At 34.0% G+C, this 15,605-nt stretch overlaps 1 protein-coding gene across 4 annotated transcripts in view; it reads right to left on the bottom strand.

Moving 5' to 3' along the window:
* PHKB (phosphorylase kinase regulatory subunit beta) overlaps positions 1 to 15,605 on the bottom strand; it is a 164,826-nt gene that overhangs the window by 111,088 nt on the left and 38,133 nt on the right. For all 4 annotated transcript variants that reach the window (XM_072967307.1, XM_072967304.1, XM_072967305.1 and 1 more), the window contains 2 exons: positions 13,619 to 13,726; positions 10,227 to 10,307 (listed from right to left, as the gene is read on the bottom strand). In XM_072967307.1, the coding sequence (XP_072823408.1) occupies positions 10,227 to 10,307; positions 13,619 to 13,726 (189 nt within the window). The remainder of the gene's footprint in view (positions 1 to 10,226; positions 10,308 to 13,618; positions 13,727 to 15,605) is intronic.

Raw genomic sequence — 15,605 nt, 5'->3', positions numbered from 1 at the left:
GCTAGCCCAAACTGCAATGAACTTTCAGCGCAAAGTACATACCAATTTTGCAGACTTAGCACAAAATAAAGAACATAAAATATCTCCTTAATAATCTCTTCTATTTATTCCATGTTAAAATTAGAATACCATAAATATACTACATTAAATGAAATATATTATTGAAACTAATTTCACCTACTGTTTTTAATACAGCTACTGAAAAATTTTAATTGCATATGTGGCTCACATTGTATTTCGACTGGACAGCACAAGTATAGAGGCTGGAAAAAGAAACACATGCTTTCCCCACCTGCCTGCTCAGCAGGAGGTGGCCCTACAACAGCTCTGACCAATAAGGCACAGCAGAGGTGTGGGGAGCTTCAGGAAGGCTTTTGATGTTTCTGATTAAAATGGGCTACTTCTGATAACAAGTAGCTAATACACCACTTTTATCAGCTTTCTCCCTTCCTTTTGCTTTGATGTCAGTAGTTAGAGCAGCCATTTTGAGACGATGAAAAAAGAGAAACTAACAGACCAAGAAGCTAACTCTCTCCAGCACTGCATTGCACGAGCACGTTTTCAGTGAAGCCCCTGTAGTAATGCCAACAGACACAGGATGAATTAGTCTAACATTTCGTAATGAACTATAATTATAGAAGGGCTAGGATGAAAGATAAATTCCAGTTATTCATGTGACAAGCTTTTTTAAAGGTGACAACCTTAAATTTATTCAGTAACAGCCATATATCCAACAAAAATTACAAAAGTGTTTCCACATAATTACTTGAGAGTTTTCTGTTAGTTTTTTGAAAAGTCAAAGATACTACTTTGGACATAAGTAAAAATTCACTGATTGTGGAATCAATGAAGTGACAAGCAATCTCAAGGTAAATACCTGAATTCTAAAAATATACTGTTCAAAAATGGGCATAAATATTCAGCAAAACATCATTTATAATAGTATTACTATTATAAAAGAAACATGATGTCCAAGCAAAGGCTTGGCTTGGAACAAGTGTTTACTAAACACCTGAGGATGAATGGATAGTAGGCAATCAGTTGCATATTTCTGGTACAGAATCTCAGAAAGCCATTAAACATGCTGTTACACAGACGTTTAAATGTGACAAAATGGTTGCATAATGTTCAACTTTTTTTTTAATTGAAGTATAATTGATTACATCATTATATAACTTTCAGGATGACAAAGTATTTTTTTAAATGCAGTTAAAAAACACATTAAGACTCCTAGGTTAGCCAACCTTATAGAAAGACTAAATTACAGGATAAAAGGCTGTTGAGTGGGGGTCAGGGGTATAAACAGAAATTAACACTAAAAATAACTAGAAATGGAAATTCAAATCAGAATAGCAAAGACCTCAAAAAATCCAGTCATCCCTAAAAGCAATGCAAATACAGATAAAAATCATGAAAATCAACTTTAAGAGATTTGGAAATTAAACAAGAGATTGCAACAATGCAAGGAGCATTTAATCAAGAAAAATGACTGAAGTCTCAGTTAAGTAGAGAAAGCTTTGGAATGAATTAAATTGCCTTATTTCTTATCCCCTCTCCCCTGCTCTGTTGCAGCCTCATAGTAGTCATGAAAATTAGACTAAAAGCCATTGGAAAGGACAAAACAGGTTTGGAACTTCCCCCAAATCACCATCTTAGCAAATTGTCTGAAAAATACTTTTTGAACTGTCTGACAGTTTCTTACGATGTGTACAATGCACACAGCCTTTTCCCTAGTCATTTACTGAAAACAATCAATGGCAACTATTTAATACTGCAGCTGTCTAAAAAATTTCTTTTTAAAAGATGAGGAATGAGATGTACATAGGGTGCTTTGAAAATCTCCAACATATTCCTGGGAAGCCAGAAGGCTAGGTACAATTGTAGAGTTGTATCCACAACTGACACACATAATCTTACACCTGTGGCTGAACTTGAGGCTCTGCAAAAGCAGGAAGTGAAGGGGAAAGGAGAGTTATATACTACCTGTGAGAACTTTCATGTGACAGCCCAAAATATACAGAGATAACCTTGGGAAAGGCTAGGAGACTTATTCATTCAAAACATTTAAGTATATTATTGTCCAACCATTAACTGAATTGAGTAACACATCAATGACCACATACAACACAAAATTTACAGAAATTTTCAGGGAAGACACTAAACAAATAACACAAGCACAACATTGACAACACCACACCTTAGAGAAGGGGGATATGACTTCTAGAGTTGACAGATGCCTTTTAACAACAACAACAAAAATGAGACATGTAAAGAAATAAAAATTATGGCTCATACATCTGAATAAAAAAAATCGACAGAAACTGTCCTTGATAAAACCTAGACATTGGACTTGTACCTTAGATCACCTATGTTAAATATGCCCAAAGAGCTCCAGGAAAGCATGTATAAAGAACTAAAGATGAGAATAACAATTCACCAAACACGGAGAGTCAACAAAGAGATACAAATTATAATAAGGAACTGAAATAAATATCTGAGTTGAAAAAGGCAGTAACTGTATTCATCAGGTACACTAAAATCACTGCAAGTTCTTCTCCAGTCACCATGCAATAAAATAATAAATCAATAACAGAGGAAAATTAGGGAAATTGGCCAATATATGAAAATGAAACAATACACTGCTAAATAACCAGTGGGTCAAAGAAGACATCACAAGGAAAATTAGCAAATACACTAAGATGAATGAATATAAAACCATAACGTAACAAAAATAATAGGATGCAGTTGAGCAGGCTGTAGAGAGAAATTTATAACTACAAATGCCTAAGTTTGAAAAGCACCATTTTCTTGAATTAATAATCTAAATTTCTACCTTAAGAAACTTGAAAAATAAGAGCAAAATAAACCCATACAAAGCAGAAGGAGATAATAAAGACTACAGAGGAAATAAAACAGAGAACAAAAAATGGTAGAGAAAATCAATGAAATCAAAAGCTGATTCTTTGAAAACATCAATAAAACTGATAAACTGACCAAGAAAAGAAGGAGCTATGATTCCAATTACTAAAATAAAGAATGAAAGAGAATTCAACACCCATTTATGATAAAAACTCTCACCAAAGTGGGTATAGAGGGAACATATCTCATCATAATAAAAGCTATATATGACAAACCTACAGCCAGTATAGTACTCAATGGTGAAAAACTCAAAAGCTCCCCACTAAAATCTGGACCAAGACAAGGCTGCCCACTATCACCACTCCTATTCAACATAGTCTTGGAAGTCCTAGCCACAGCAATCAGGCAAAAGGGAGAAATAAAAGGGACCCAAACTGGAAAAGAAGAGGTAAAAGTGTCACTATATGCAGATGACATGATACTATATATAGAAAACCCTAAAAGGTCCACACAAAAACTACTAGAAATAATTGAAGAATTCAGCAAGGCAGCAGGTTACAAGATTAATGTTCAAAAATCAGTTGCATTTCTTTACATTAATGATGAATCAACAGAAAAAGAAAGTAAAGAAACAATCCCCTTTAAAATAGCACCCAAAGTAATTAAATACCGAGGAGTAACTCTAACCAAGGAAGTGAAAGACTTATACACAGAAAACTATAAAACATTGATTAAGGAAATTAAAGAAGACTTAAAAAAATGGAAAGATATTCCATGCTCCTGGATTGGAAGAATCAATATTGTTAAAATAGTCACATTGCCCAAGGTAATCTACAGATTTAATGCAATCCCTATCAAATTACCCAGGACATATTTCACGGAACTAGAACAAATCATAATAAAATTTATATGGAACCACAAAAGACCTAGAATTGCCAAAGCATTACTGAAGAAAAAGAAAGAGGTTGGAGGAATAACTCCCAGACTTCAGACAATACTATGGAGCTACAGGCATCAAGACAGCATGGTATTGGTACAAAATCAGACATATGGACCAATGGAACAGAATAGAGAGCCCAGAAATGAACCCTCAAAGTTTTTGTCAACTCATCTTCGACAAAAGAGGCAAGAATATACAATGGAATAAAGACAGTCTCTTCAGCAAATGGTGTTGGGAAAACTGGACAGCAGCATGTAAATCAATGAAGCTAGAACACTCCCTTACACCATACACAAAAATAAACTCAAAGTGGATCAAAGACTTAAACATAAGACAAGATACAATAAACCTCCTAGAGGAAAATATAGGCAAAACATTATCTGACATACATCTCAAGGGCAGTCTAGCCAAGCAACAGAAATAAATGCAAGAATAAACAAATGGGCTCTAATGAAACTTACAAGCTTCTGCACAGCAAAGGAAACCATAATTAAAACAAAATGACAACCTACAGAATGGGAGAAAATTTTTGCAAATGAAACTGACAAAGGCTTAATCTCCAGAATACATAAGCAGCCCATACAACTTAATAAGAAAAAAACAAACAACCCAATCCAAAAATGGGCAGAAGACCTAAACAAGCAATTCCCCAAGGAAGAAATACAAATGATCAATAATAGGCACATGAAAAAATGCTCAATATCACTAATTATCAGAGAAATGCAAATCAAAACTACGATGAAGTATCACCTCACACCAGTCAGAATGGCCATAATACGAAAGTCCACAAATGACAAATGCTGGAGAGGTTGTGGAGAAAGGGAAACCTACACTGCTGGTGGGAATGCAGTTTGGTGCAGCCACTGTGGAAAACAGTATGGAGATTCCTCAAAAGACTAGGAATAGACTTACCATATGACCCAGGAATCCCGCTCCTGGGCATATATCCAGAAGGAACCCTACTTCAAAATGACGCCTGCACCCCAATGTTCATAGCAGCATTATTTACAAAAGCCAAGACATGGAAACAGCCTAAATGTCCATTAACAGATGACTGGATAAAGAAGATGTGGTATATTTATACAATGGAATACTATCCAGCCATAAAAACCAACAACATAACACCATTTGCAGCAACATGGATGTTCCTGGAGAATGTCCTTCTAAGTGAAGTAAGCCATAAAGAGAAAGAAAAATATCATATGAGAGCACTCATATGCAGAATCTAAAAAAAACAAAAAACAAAAAAACCCCCACATAAATACAAAACAGAAACAGACTCACAGACAGAATACAAACTTGTGGTTGTCAGGGGGATGGGGGGTGGGAAGGGACAGACTGGTATTTCAAAATGTAGAATAGATAAACAAGATTGTACTGTATAGCATAGGGAAATATATACAGGGTCTTGTGGTGGCTCACAGTGAAAGAGAATGTGACAATGAATGTATGAATGTTCATGTATAACTGAAAAATTGTGCTCTACACTGGAATTTGACACAACATTGTAAAATGACTATAACTCAAGAAACCAAATGTTTAAAAAAATGAAAGATACTAATCCTAACCTTGGAGGGAAAAAAGGGATTCATAACCTAGATGAAATGGACAAATTCCAAAAATTGACTCAAGAAGAAATAGAGAATCTGAATAAACAGAAGGAAAGCAGGGTTCAGCACAACACAGTAAAGCACAGGAAACCACAATTCTGGCTTAACAAATTATTCCTTGGTTCTGCCTCTTGAAGAATATTTCATCATACATTATTCATCTTAATTAAAGAAATGTGTAGTTTCTATGTATAAATGATAACAAATACTTGAGATGTTTTAATCTTTAGAGGTTTTCATACTAGTCTAATCGAGCAATGTTGATAGTTCCTAAGGAAATTAGAGTATATATTATCATTTTTGTTTATTCCAACCAAATGGGAAAATTAACCTGATAGCCCCTTATGTATGAGAAATGGTCAGGACTTCTCAGTACTCCAGTATTCTTTAGTTGTGAACATCAAATGAGACAACGTAAGTGTGTCATGCTTACTGTGAAACAGCCTAGTTTTCCAGATGCTCAATCCTTTTCTGAAGTGTCTTGGGACCTTAGGATCTTCAGAGGTGTTGCTAAGCAAATTTCAGTGATATCATTTTACTTCATCTTATGTTTTAAAATAAAAAAATAAAACACTTAAATTTATCAAGTCTAACTTTTTACTGCTTTGTTTCTTTGACCTTTGTTAAGCAAAGAAATCTATTTCTCCACCATTTTATTTTACAGAAAGCTGTCTTGGATCACTTGCTTTGGAAGAAGCCAACTACTGTACTGTGAAGACACTCAAGCAGCTCTATGGAGAGGGTTCTTCCCAACAACCATGTTAGTGAGCCATCTTAGAAGAAGGTCCTCCAGCCTCAGTAAAGCCCTCAGTTGACTGTAAATCTGGCTGATTTAGTGCAATTTATGAGAGACCCTGTGTCAGTAAGACCCTGCTTAGCCTTTCCCAAATTCCTCACCCGCAAAAACTATGAGATAAAAAACATTTACTCTTTTAAGCCACTAAGTTCTGAAGTAATTTGTCACACAGCAATAGACAGCTCATACAATAAGATATTAAGTCCACATGTCACCCAATCTGAAAATATCTGAAAAGAGCTTCTAGGTCTGATGGTAGGAGATATCTTTGCAAAATAAAAATAAATGGCACATGAGACACGGTCAGTAAAGGCGACTCTTCCAGGTTTCATGTTCCTGAACAGTTTTGTACAGTATTTTTTTAGAAGGCTTACACTCGACACTTCCTCTAAAGAGCTGAAGAAGTAACTATCTGGCCATTCCTGAAGAAACAAGCTTTCAAACATGGAAGTTACACTTAAGCATATCTGAGGGAACTGGAGTCTGCAGGACCATTTGACAAGTTTCTATCAATACAGACCATTCCAAATATTATCACCAATAAATGCTTATTTCTACTAAAACTTTAAGTCTGTAAGAAGAATATGTGAGGTTATTTTTTCTGAAAATGACATGACATTGTGACTTGCAATTCATCAATGAAGTACTTCAAAATTAGAGTCATGCAACAGTACGACACTGGGGAAGGGACATTAGAATCCATACAGGTAGTTTCTCCATCTCCATGTGTAAAGATTTAGCTGATGAAGTTTAACACAAAGACATACAATTAACAGGTTTTAAAACCTTAATAAAAAATAAAAGCAGTCCAAAATTTAGGAAGGGAAGATAAAATTTTAACCTTTGAAAATCTTCACTTTCAAAGTATTCTTTAAAACATACAGTTTTGGGGTCACCAAAGTCTAAAGAGTCCCTTCTTTATTAAAGAATTATGAATCTTTTTATACAATGAGGCTTTTCCACAAAAAGCAAGAAAAAATTATCTTAAACACAAAACAAAATTTCATTTGTTTAATATAAACTTGGGAGGTATGTGGGGTTCTTTGGTGTTAAATAAAGTAAGTTTCTCTAGACACATTTCGGAAGGATTCTTTTCTTGTTTCTTTTCATCTACTTTTAGGAAATTTATTTACGGAGAGTGTCATAGAACGGGAAATAGAATGCAATATGGTAGTTCATTACTTTGCCCCTGTCCAACAGATACAAATGAGTTATCTCCATTAATAAAGAGGAAGACTGATTTAGGTGAACTTTATATATATACATATATGAAAATATATATACCATATATATAAAACATTTATAAACTTACATTAAAACTATGTAAGTCTAACATATATTATGGGTTTCTCTCCAGATAAAGAAAGCAAATAGTGCCAAGGCAGAACTACAGAAGCTTGCCTCTTTCACATTTTTTGTTTTTATTTTGTTTGTTTCTTTTTTTTTTTAATTTAAAAAAAGGTTTTTTGGTGGGGGGAGGTAATTAGGTTTATTTATTTATTCTTAGAGGAAATACTGGGGATTGAACCCAGGATCTAAGCATGTGCTCTACCACTTGAGCCATACGCTCCCTTCATTTTTTTATTTTTAATTTTAAAAAATTTATGAATGTGCATAGCAACACTTTTTATGGACATGAATGCAGACTGGGTACCCACAAAACGTGATGCACATATGTGGGTAATGAAAGACGTTAGAAAATAAGCATATACTGCTGCTCCTGTCCTTGGGAAGTACGTTCTCCAGCAAGGCTTATCAGCACAAATAGTGGCATTCAGTATTTTCACAGCACCTTAGGAAGGACATGCGTGACCCTTAAGACAATGGCCTTTTCCTTAAGGAACTAAAATGTGGGTTCAAAGTTTATAAAAATAAAAGAATCCAGTAAAGATAGTAAGATGGGCTGTCACAAGAGAGAAAATGGCTTATTTAAGAACCCAAAGTCCTAACAGTGTAATATATATTATATTACATAAATATTTACGAGTGCATACATGGATATATGTATATATGTGTACACACACACATTTCCTCAAACTGTATTCTTCAATCCTAAGAAAAATAAGGATTTGGGTAAATTAAAAATCTGATATTAGAGAAAGGAATGAGTGAGTTAGTCACACTTCTTTCTGGGTCCTTGGATTGCCCTGAGATGTGAATGTGCTTGGGAACTGAGGAAAAGAGATGGGATAATGAACTTGCCATTCAGGGCACAAGGCATAATTAGAAACGAAAATGCTTCCAAGTCACACTACCTTTCAAAGAATTAATTCCTCTGAAATATCTAGATAAAGGAACTTCATTCACTGAAAGATTCTATGCAGGCCCATTTACTGCTTCTCCATATGATCCCTAACACAGTACACAAAATCTCAAGGAAAAAGATGGTGGGCAGCAATAACATTTTATTATTCTAGGATCTTAAGTTTATATGTTCAAGGCTGATTGATTTTGGCTATATAAAACTTTCATGTATACCAAATATAAACTATAAGGCTAAGAAAAAACATGAATAAGAAAAAAATAAAGCTTAAATTACCAAAATTACTTAAGTATAGATAAGTCATATAAATCAGAATAGAAAGGTTAAAGCAATATATTTTTGAAAAATGTCAGTTGACAATTAGAGATTTAAAATGAACTATGGTAAATACTGAGAAAGCAAAAAAAAAAAAAAGTAAATGCTAAAAATTAAAAAGGAAAATGAAATAGCAACAAAACAAAACTACCAGTAATCAAGACAATTTCACCACTACCATTAGGAACATTAGTGGGAAATTACTTACAACGATCAACGTTAGTTTTACCTACTATAAATGGTTAATCATATCGCATTCTGCTGGGACTTGGGATACTTTTCCAGTGCTCTGGGGTTTCTATGAGAAGTTAAATGAGCTAGTTCTAGGAGTCTTCCTCTTTCCTAGTCAGAGTCAAGCTTCTTTTACTTGTTTTATATTTTAATGCTGCTTAACATTGGTCTGAAATAGGAGTTTCCCAATCCCTCTCCTACCCCAAAAGTTTGAATATCGTTATTTCACAATATTATAGAAACCAAGAACTATTTGGATGAAATGAAAACATGTAATTCTTTGATAAATCAAACAGAAGAAATCATAAGTGGTTATGATTAATTTCTTCTTATCATTATCACTTCTTTATCATTTAACCTCACTTCTAAGTAGATTTTACCTACTGCATTAAAAAGGCACAATGGGAAGTATGTACAAAATTATAAACTACTAGAGCGCAAGACTACATGTACCAGTTTCACAGCACCCTCAGTGCAGTCCAATGATGACTTTGTTGTTTGGTATATGATACAACAGTTCTCCATGCGTGGATCACTGGAGAAACATAATTACAAGTATAACATACCTCCTCTTTGATGAAGTTCTCATTGTATATATCATCTCAATAATAAAAGCTTTTTGTTCCCACTGTGGCACATTTCAAAATGTGTCCACATGTGTATCTGCGTGTTTATTCAAGCATTAGTGCCTATGAAAGAAATGCTTCTCAACTTTGGGATATAAATTTTTTCCAAATTTTCTAATAAGAATAAGAACATAGTATTTATCTTTTGAAAAACATCAAGAACCCTATGGAGGTCACACAATAAAAACAACAAAATATGATCAAAGTATCTTTTAACTTTAAGAATGATGGGTTACAAAAAGCAATGATGGGAAAAAAGACACTATAACTCAGAATATCTGCAAATGCTATTAATTTCATTGTTGCTAAAGTTTCTGAAAGTTACAAGTTTTTATTTGAGATCACCTGAAATATAGCTTTCATAGGAGTAAAGTTTTAGAACCTGTTACATATTTTGTTCATTTTTAAAGTGATTTGCTTTGAAAATATAAAGACTTTTTGATTCAATATCTAAAATCCAGTATCTAATTACATAAATTAAGAATAATCCATTTTATTAAACTAAAAATAAGCTTTAAAAAGTAAAAGAAAAAAAAGATATACTCAGAGATGAAATTTACTACTAGAGAATTTAGGGAAACCATACCTCATCGGTGTTATAGATAATCTGGAGTCCTGAGGAAATCATTTCCACAAGGTAAAGGAGATAGAGTGACACTGCATTTATCTAAAAACAAACAACATTAAAATGTTAAAAGAAAGAACAAAAATATTATGTTATGAAATTAAATGTAAAAGCTAAAATTACAAGTCATATGTTCTAACAGTGGTACATAAAAACTATATCCTTTCCTATATGAAATAAATCAGCTGAGAATTTAGTTCATGATAAAACCTCAGCTTTGTAAACAAAACTCTAAAATCCTCAAATTCGTTGTGATGATGATTAACACATGATTAGGGACTTTTTTTTTTCTTAGTATATATATTTTTATTGAAGTATAGACAGCTTACAATTTGTGTCAATTTCTGGTGTACAGCACAATGCTTCAGTCACATATGAACATACATATATTTGTTTTCATATTCTTTTTCACCACAAGTTACTACAAGATATCAAATACAGTTCCTTGTCCTATACAGTATAAACTTGTTATTTATCTATTTTATATATATTAGTATGTGCAAATCTCGAACTCCCAATTTATCCCTTCCCACTCCCTTTGCCCACTGGTAATCATAAGTTTGTTTCCTATGTCTGTAAGTCTTTTTGTAAAGTTAAGTTCATTCATCTTTTTTTTTTTTTTAGATTCCACATATAAGTGATACCATATGGTATTTTTCTTTCTCTTTCTGACTTACTTCTCTTAGAATGACATTCTCCAGGTCCATCCATGTTGCTGCAAATGGCATTATTTTATTATTTTTTATGTCTGAGTAGCATTCCATTGTATAAATATACCACAGCTTCTTTATCCTCGGGCTCTTTTTGTAACATTTGCTTTCTAAGATTTATTTTCAAACTCTAGGTCTAAGTTTCTCTACTTTGAAACAGTTTTGCCCCAAAGCAATGTCAATCCATCTCAAATGTATGGTAAATGGAGAAGTTGTTTGGCAAGTAAGCCATTAGGGCTACAGCACATTATAAACAATGGGCAATGCACCTTGAAGAGTCTTATTTTCAGAGAATACAGAATTTATGTAAACAACTGCTGAAACATATTAATTTTAATTAATGATATAGCATATAATTTAAAATATTTACTAACAAATGAACTGTTTTAAGTGAGTTATTTTTTCTTTTAGTATTTAGTCTGTTAAAGGTAAACATTATGTGATCTAAACAAAACAAACAAAAGACAGTACTGTCCACTTTAACCAAAAATAAAGATTCTCACAGAATCCTGAATGAGATATGTAAATTTTCTCAAGAAAACAAGTAGTGAAAGATAAATACTACAACATGGACGAACATTATGCTAAATCAAAGAAGTCAGTCACATAAGACTATATGTTGTATGATTTCATTTGTATGAAATGTACAAAACGGGCTTATTCATAGAGACAGAAAGTAGACTGGTAGTTGCCTAGCGTTGGGGTCTTTGGAGGAGATGGGCAGTGACTGATGATGACTGGTCCAGGATTTCTTTATGAGGTGATGAAAATGTTCTGAAACTGACTGTGATAAGGATTGTACAACTCTGTGAATGTATTAAAAATCATTGCATTGTATACTTTACATAGGCAAATTGTATATTACATGAGTTATATCTCAATAAAGCTGTTATAAACAAATAAATAAATAAAAAGCAGTGAAAATTTTTCGTTTAGCCAGGAAACTGCTAACTTGAGTTAAAAAAAGAGAGAAAACAAGATATAATTTAGTCCCTGTATAATTCCAACCCAGATTATTACTCCCTAGCAGCCTTGATGTCTTATGTTTTCCTCGACTCTCCTCCAATCCTTTGAGTGACAGACAGAAAGCTGGGGCAGGAAATTATTTGTGCCCTAGACACCCTGGACATAGCATGCCGGTGCCACCAGGGCCTGCCAGTGCTCACAGGCCCCTCAGGAACCAGGACAATCTGGATGACTCCTGACTTCCCAGCACTCAAAGTCCAGTGAGTATCAAGTTCCTGTCCAGGTCCAGATGGGCCACATTAAAAAAAAAACACAAACAGGATTCTGGTTTTAGGTTTTCCAGCTCAACATCAACTTTTGAGTGACCTTTCCCAGAACACAGAAGAGAAGAGCTTCACTCCGTTGCCAGGATCACCGAAATATTTCATTACAGCACTGACACTGGCCTGTCAGAAATGACTGCAAAGAAATCTCATTCCTAAAGACAGGCACTTACAGCAACACCTTCAAGAGCTCTCTGCTCTGACTTTTGGAATGCTTCTGTGAGAAAATATTCATAAGTGGCAAATGGCACAGGAGCTGTCAGATAGATAACAGACTGACCAGCACTTACTTGAAGACTACTAAGTGCCAGGCACTGAGCTTGAATTCTGGGATACAGAAATAAGTAAGGTACTATTTTCTGAAAACCTATTTCAAATAGTAAACATATTTGTCAAAGCAAAAGGCACAGAAAACCTAATTATGTGATAATTACAAGAAGGTGGAGCAGCTACATACTCATATAACACTAAATCTCCAAGGAACTGATTACAACTAAATTTAAGAGTTTCTGCTGCATAGAAATGTGGACACTGCACTTTCTGTGTTTGGAGGAGTCATCCTAAAGTAAGACATTTCAGATCACTAGAGAGAGAGGAACTATAAAAAGGAGATACTCTTATTTTAGTAAGGAATGTCTGAATAATAAGCATTCTGTTCTAAAGATCGCAGAACCAAATGATGAGTAGGAAGAAAACCCACTAAACATAAATAGCATAGATAATGTTTGTATCCTAGAAACAAGGCAATGGGATGTCCTGCTAAAGAGAGCACACAGATGTGACAGAAAAAAAATGAAAAAAAAAAACCCATAAAATCCTACAGTGTATTCTTAGCATATAAAATTTATATATAAAATTTAATATAGTATTATGATAAAATTTATAGACTCCAGAAATGCTTTTGGAATTACATTTTAGGGGTATGTTTTTAGCTTTATTGAAGGTTAATACAGTAAAAAATGAACCATCATGTAACAAAAACTTCTGATTTGTTGTTATATCGCTGTCAATTGTTTTTTATTCCCTAGTTCCTAAGTGTTGAAATTCTTCTAAATTTGATAATAAGTACAAGCTTTTGTCACTGAAAGAACTGTTGGATTCCCTCTTCTAGACAGGAACAATATTACGATCCATCCAGCTACCCGTTCTGCTTTTGCACCAAGAACTAAGGCAAATTTAATATTTAATCACAATAACTAATTCTGCCTTGCTGGGTTTCCTCGTTTCACGGTTGATTCTCTACTTCTACTGTGAACAATTTTGAAATCTACTTTTTAAAAATTGTAAATAGCCCCAAATCTTCTATGATGTTGAGTATAAACGGAGAAGAAGATTTGTAATCTTCTCTTTTTACCTGAAGATGACCATATTCCTCATAGGAAAGGATCTCATCTCCTGTGTGTACATTGAAAGCAGAGTGAAGACATGTTGTTGGGCGTGGATCCTGCTTAAACTGCTGGACCTAGAATCAAATATAAATTTTAAACAATGCTAGTAACTCACATTCCCATCCAAGATTAGAGATTACAAATTATTTTTCATGAAGCTTTTTAATGAGGAAAGCTAGAGCTTATAGGCAGAGAACAGAACAAAACAGATGTTATTTTTTCTAAAGAAACAAAACCAAAAAAGAAACAAAACACAGACAAAACTTGTTATTATTAAAAGAGTTGACATGGTTGTCAAATACTTAATTGACATTTCACAAACATAGCAACTCAAGTATAATAGCGACCTTACTAATGTAGTAGCAATAGCAATGGCTTTTGCATTGTTCTGCATCTTTTTTTAAACACTTTTTTATTGAGTTATAGTCATTTTACAATGTTGTGTCAAATTCCAGTGTAGAGCACAATTTTTCAGTTATACATAAACATACATATATTCATTGTTATTTTTTTCTACTGTGAGCTACCACAAGATCTTGTATATATTTCCCTGTGCTATACAGTATAATCTTGTCTATCTATTCTGCATATGCCTGTCAGTATCTACAAATTTTGAAATCCCAGTCTTTCCCTACCCACCCTCTGCCGCCTTGGCAACCACCTTATGCATCTTATTTTATTTTAGAGTCTAATAACAGTTTACTCTGTGGGACAGGATTTCAGGGATTGTATCCCAGTGTACTGCTATTTGGAAATGTTTACGTGACACTCAATGAAAAAGTGCTTCAGGCCATATTCTAATTCACTAAGTGTTCAAAATTTTAAATGCTATTTCTTTCTCTAAGGGTCACAAAGTAACCTATGCTCATGTCAATGTGTTTTCATTTCCTTTGCCACATATACTGTCATTACTAATGCACCAATTTTAAGAGAACACAGGCCATACCTTTACTTATTAATTGAACATAAAATTTAACCATTTTAGAATTCTAAGTAATAAATAAATGATCCAGGAAACTGCAAGGACAAATGAATATTAATTCAACTTCACAAACATTTACTGACATCAATTACATGCCAAGTAGTACTGTGCTAGTCCCTGGAAGTATGAGATGAACGGGAACAGAGGATGAATAGAATTCCACATGGCTCTATATAAAGGCAATGACTTTCTCCTCTCTTTGAAAGATATAAGTGATGGTAGTATCTGGATGGTTATAATCTTGCCTTGTTTCACCTGGCTAAGGAACCACATAGAATCATATTCTCTTCTCTACCTTCAAAATTCTTCTCTTCATACATCAAATCTTATCTCAAAAAAAAAATTCTTCTTTTATAAAGTTCCTTCTGAACCTCAACTAAAATTACTTCCTCTGGACTCCTACATGAGGGTGATTATCCTTCAATTATTTCTCCAGTCTTATGTTTTTATTAGTTGTTTGTATTTCCCACTATCTTATAAGCTTCTAGAAGTTACACTATCCAATATGATATCCACTAGCTACATGTGACTAATTAAATTAAATTACAATTATATAAAATTTAGAAATTCAGTCCCTCATACTGTTCATATATCAAGTGCTCGATAGCACATGCGACCTGTGGCTTCTGTACTGTTCAACACAGTAACATAGAACATTTCTATCATCACGGGAAGTTTACTGGACAGCACTGTGCTAGAGGGCTAAAACACCTTTGCACCCCGTAAGAACCCTACACAAATAAATAAGCCCTACCTATGACTGAAGTCAACAAAATGAAAGGCCTGTAAGTAGACAACTAGATGAGGGTAAAGGTAGGGATGTATGTCTTCTGTCTACGAAGTGGCCAAGTTATCCAGTGCTAACTCAGAGAAGGTGCGAATACTACCCTTTCGCAGTATCTAAAACTGCTGGCAACAGTCTTACAGACTACACAGACAGGAGTTACTGTGGTCACTCCTCTCCCAGTGCC

This window comes from Vicugna pacos, chromosome 9 (genome assembly GCF_048564905.1).
Source record: "Vicugna pacos chromosome 9, VicPac4, whole genome shotgun sequence".
NCBI lineage: Eukaryota > Metazoa > Chordata > Mammalia > Artiodactyla > Camelidae > Vicugna > Vicugna pacos.
Note: the sequence above shows the minus strand (reverse complement) of the source record. Positions and strands in the feature narration are given on the sequence as shown.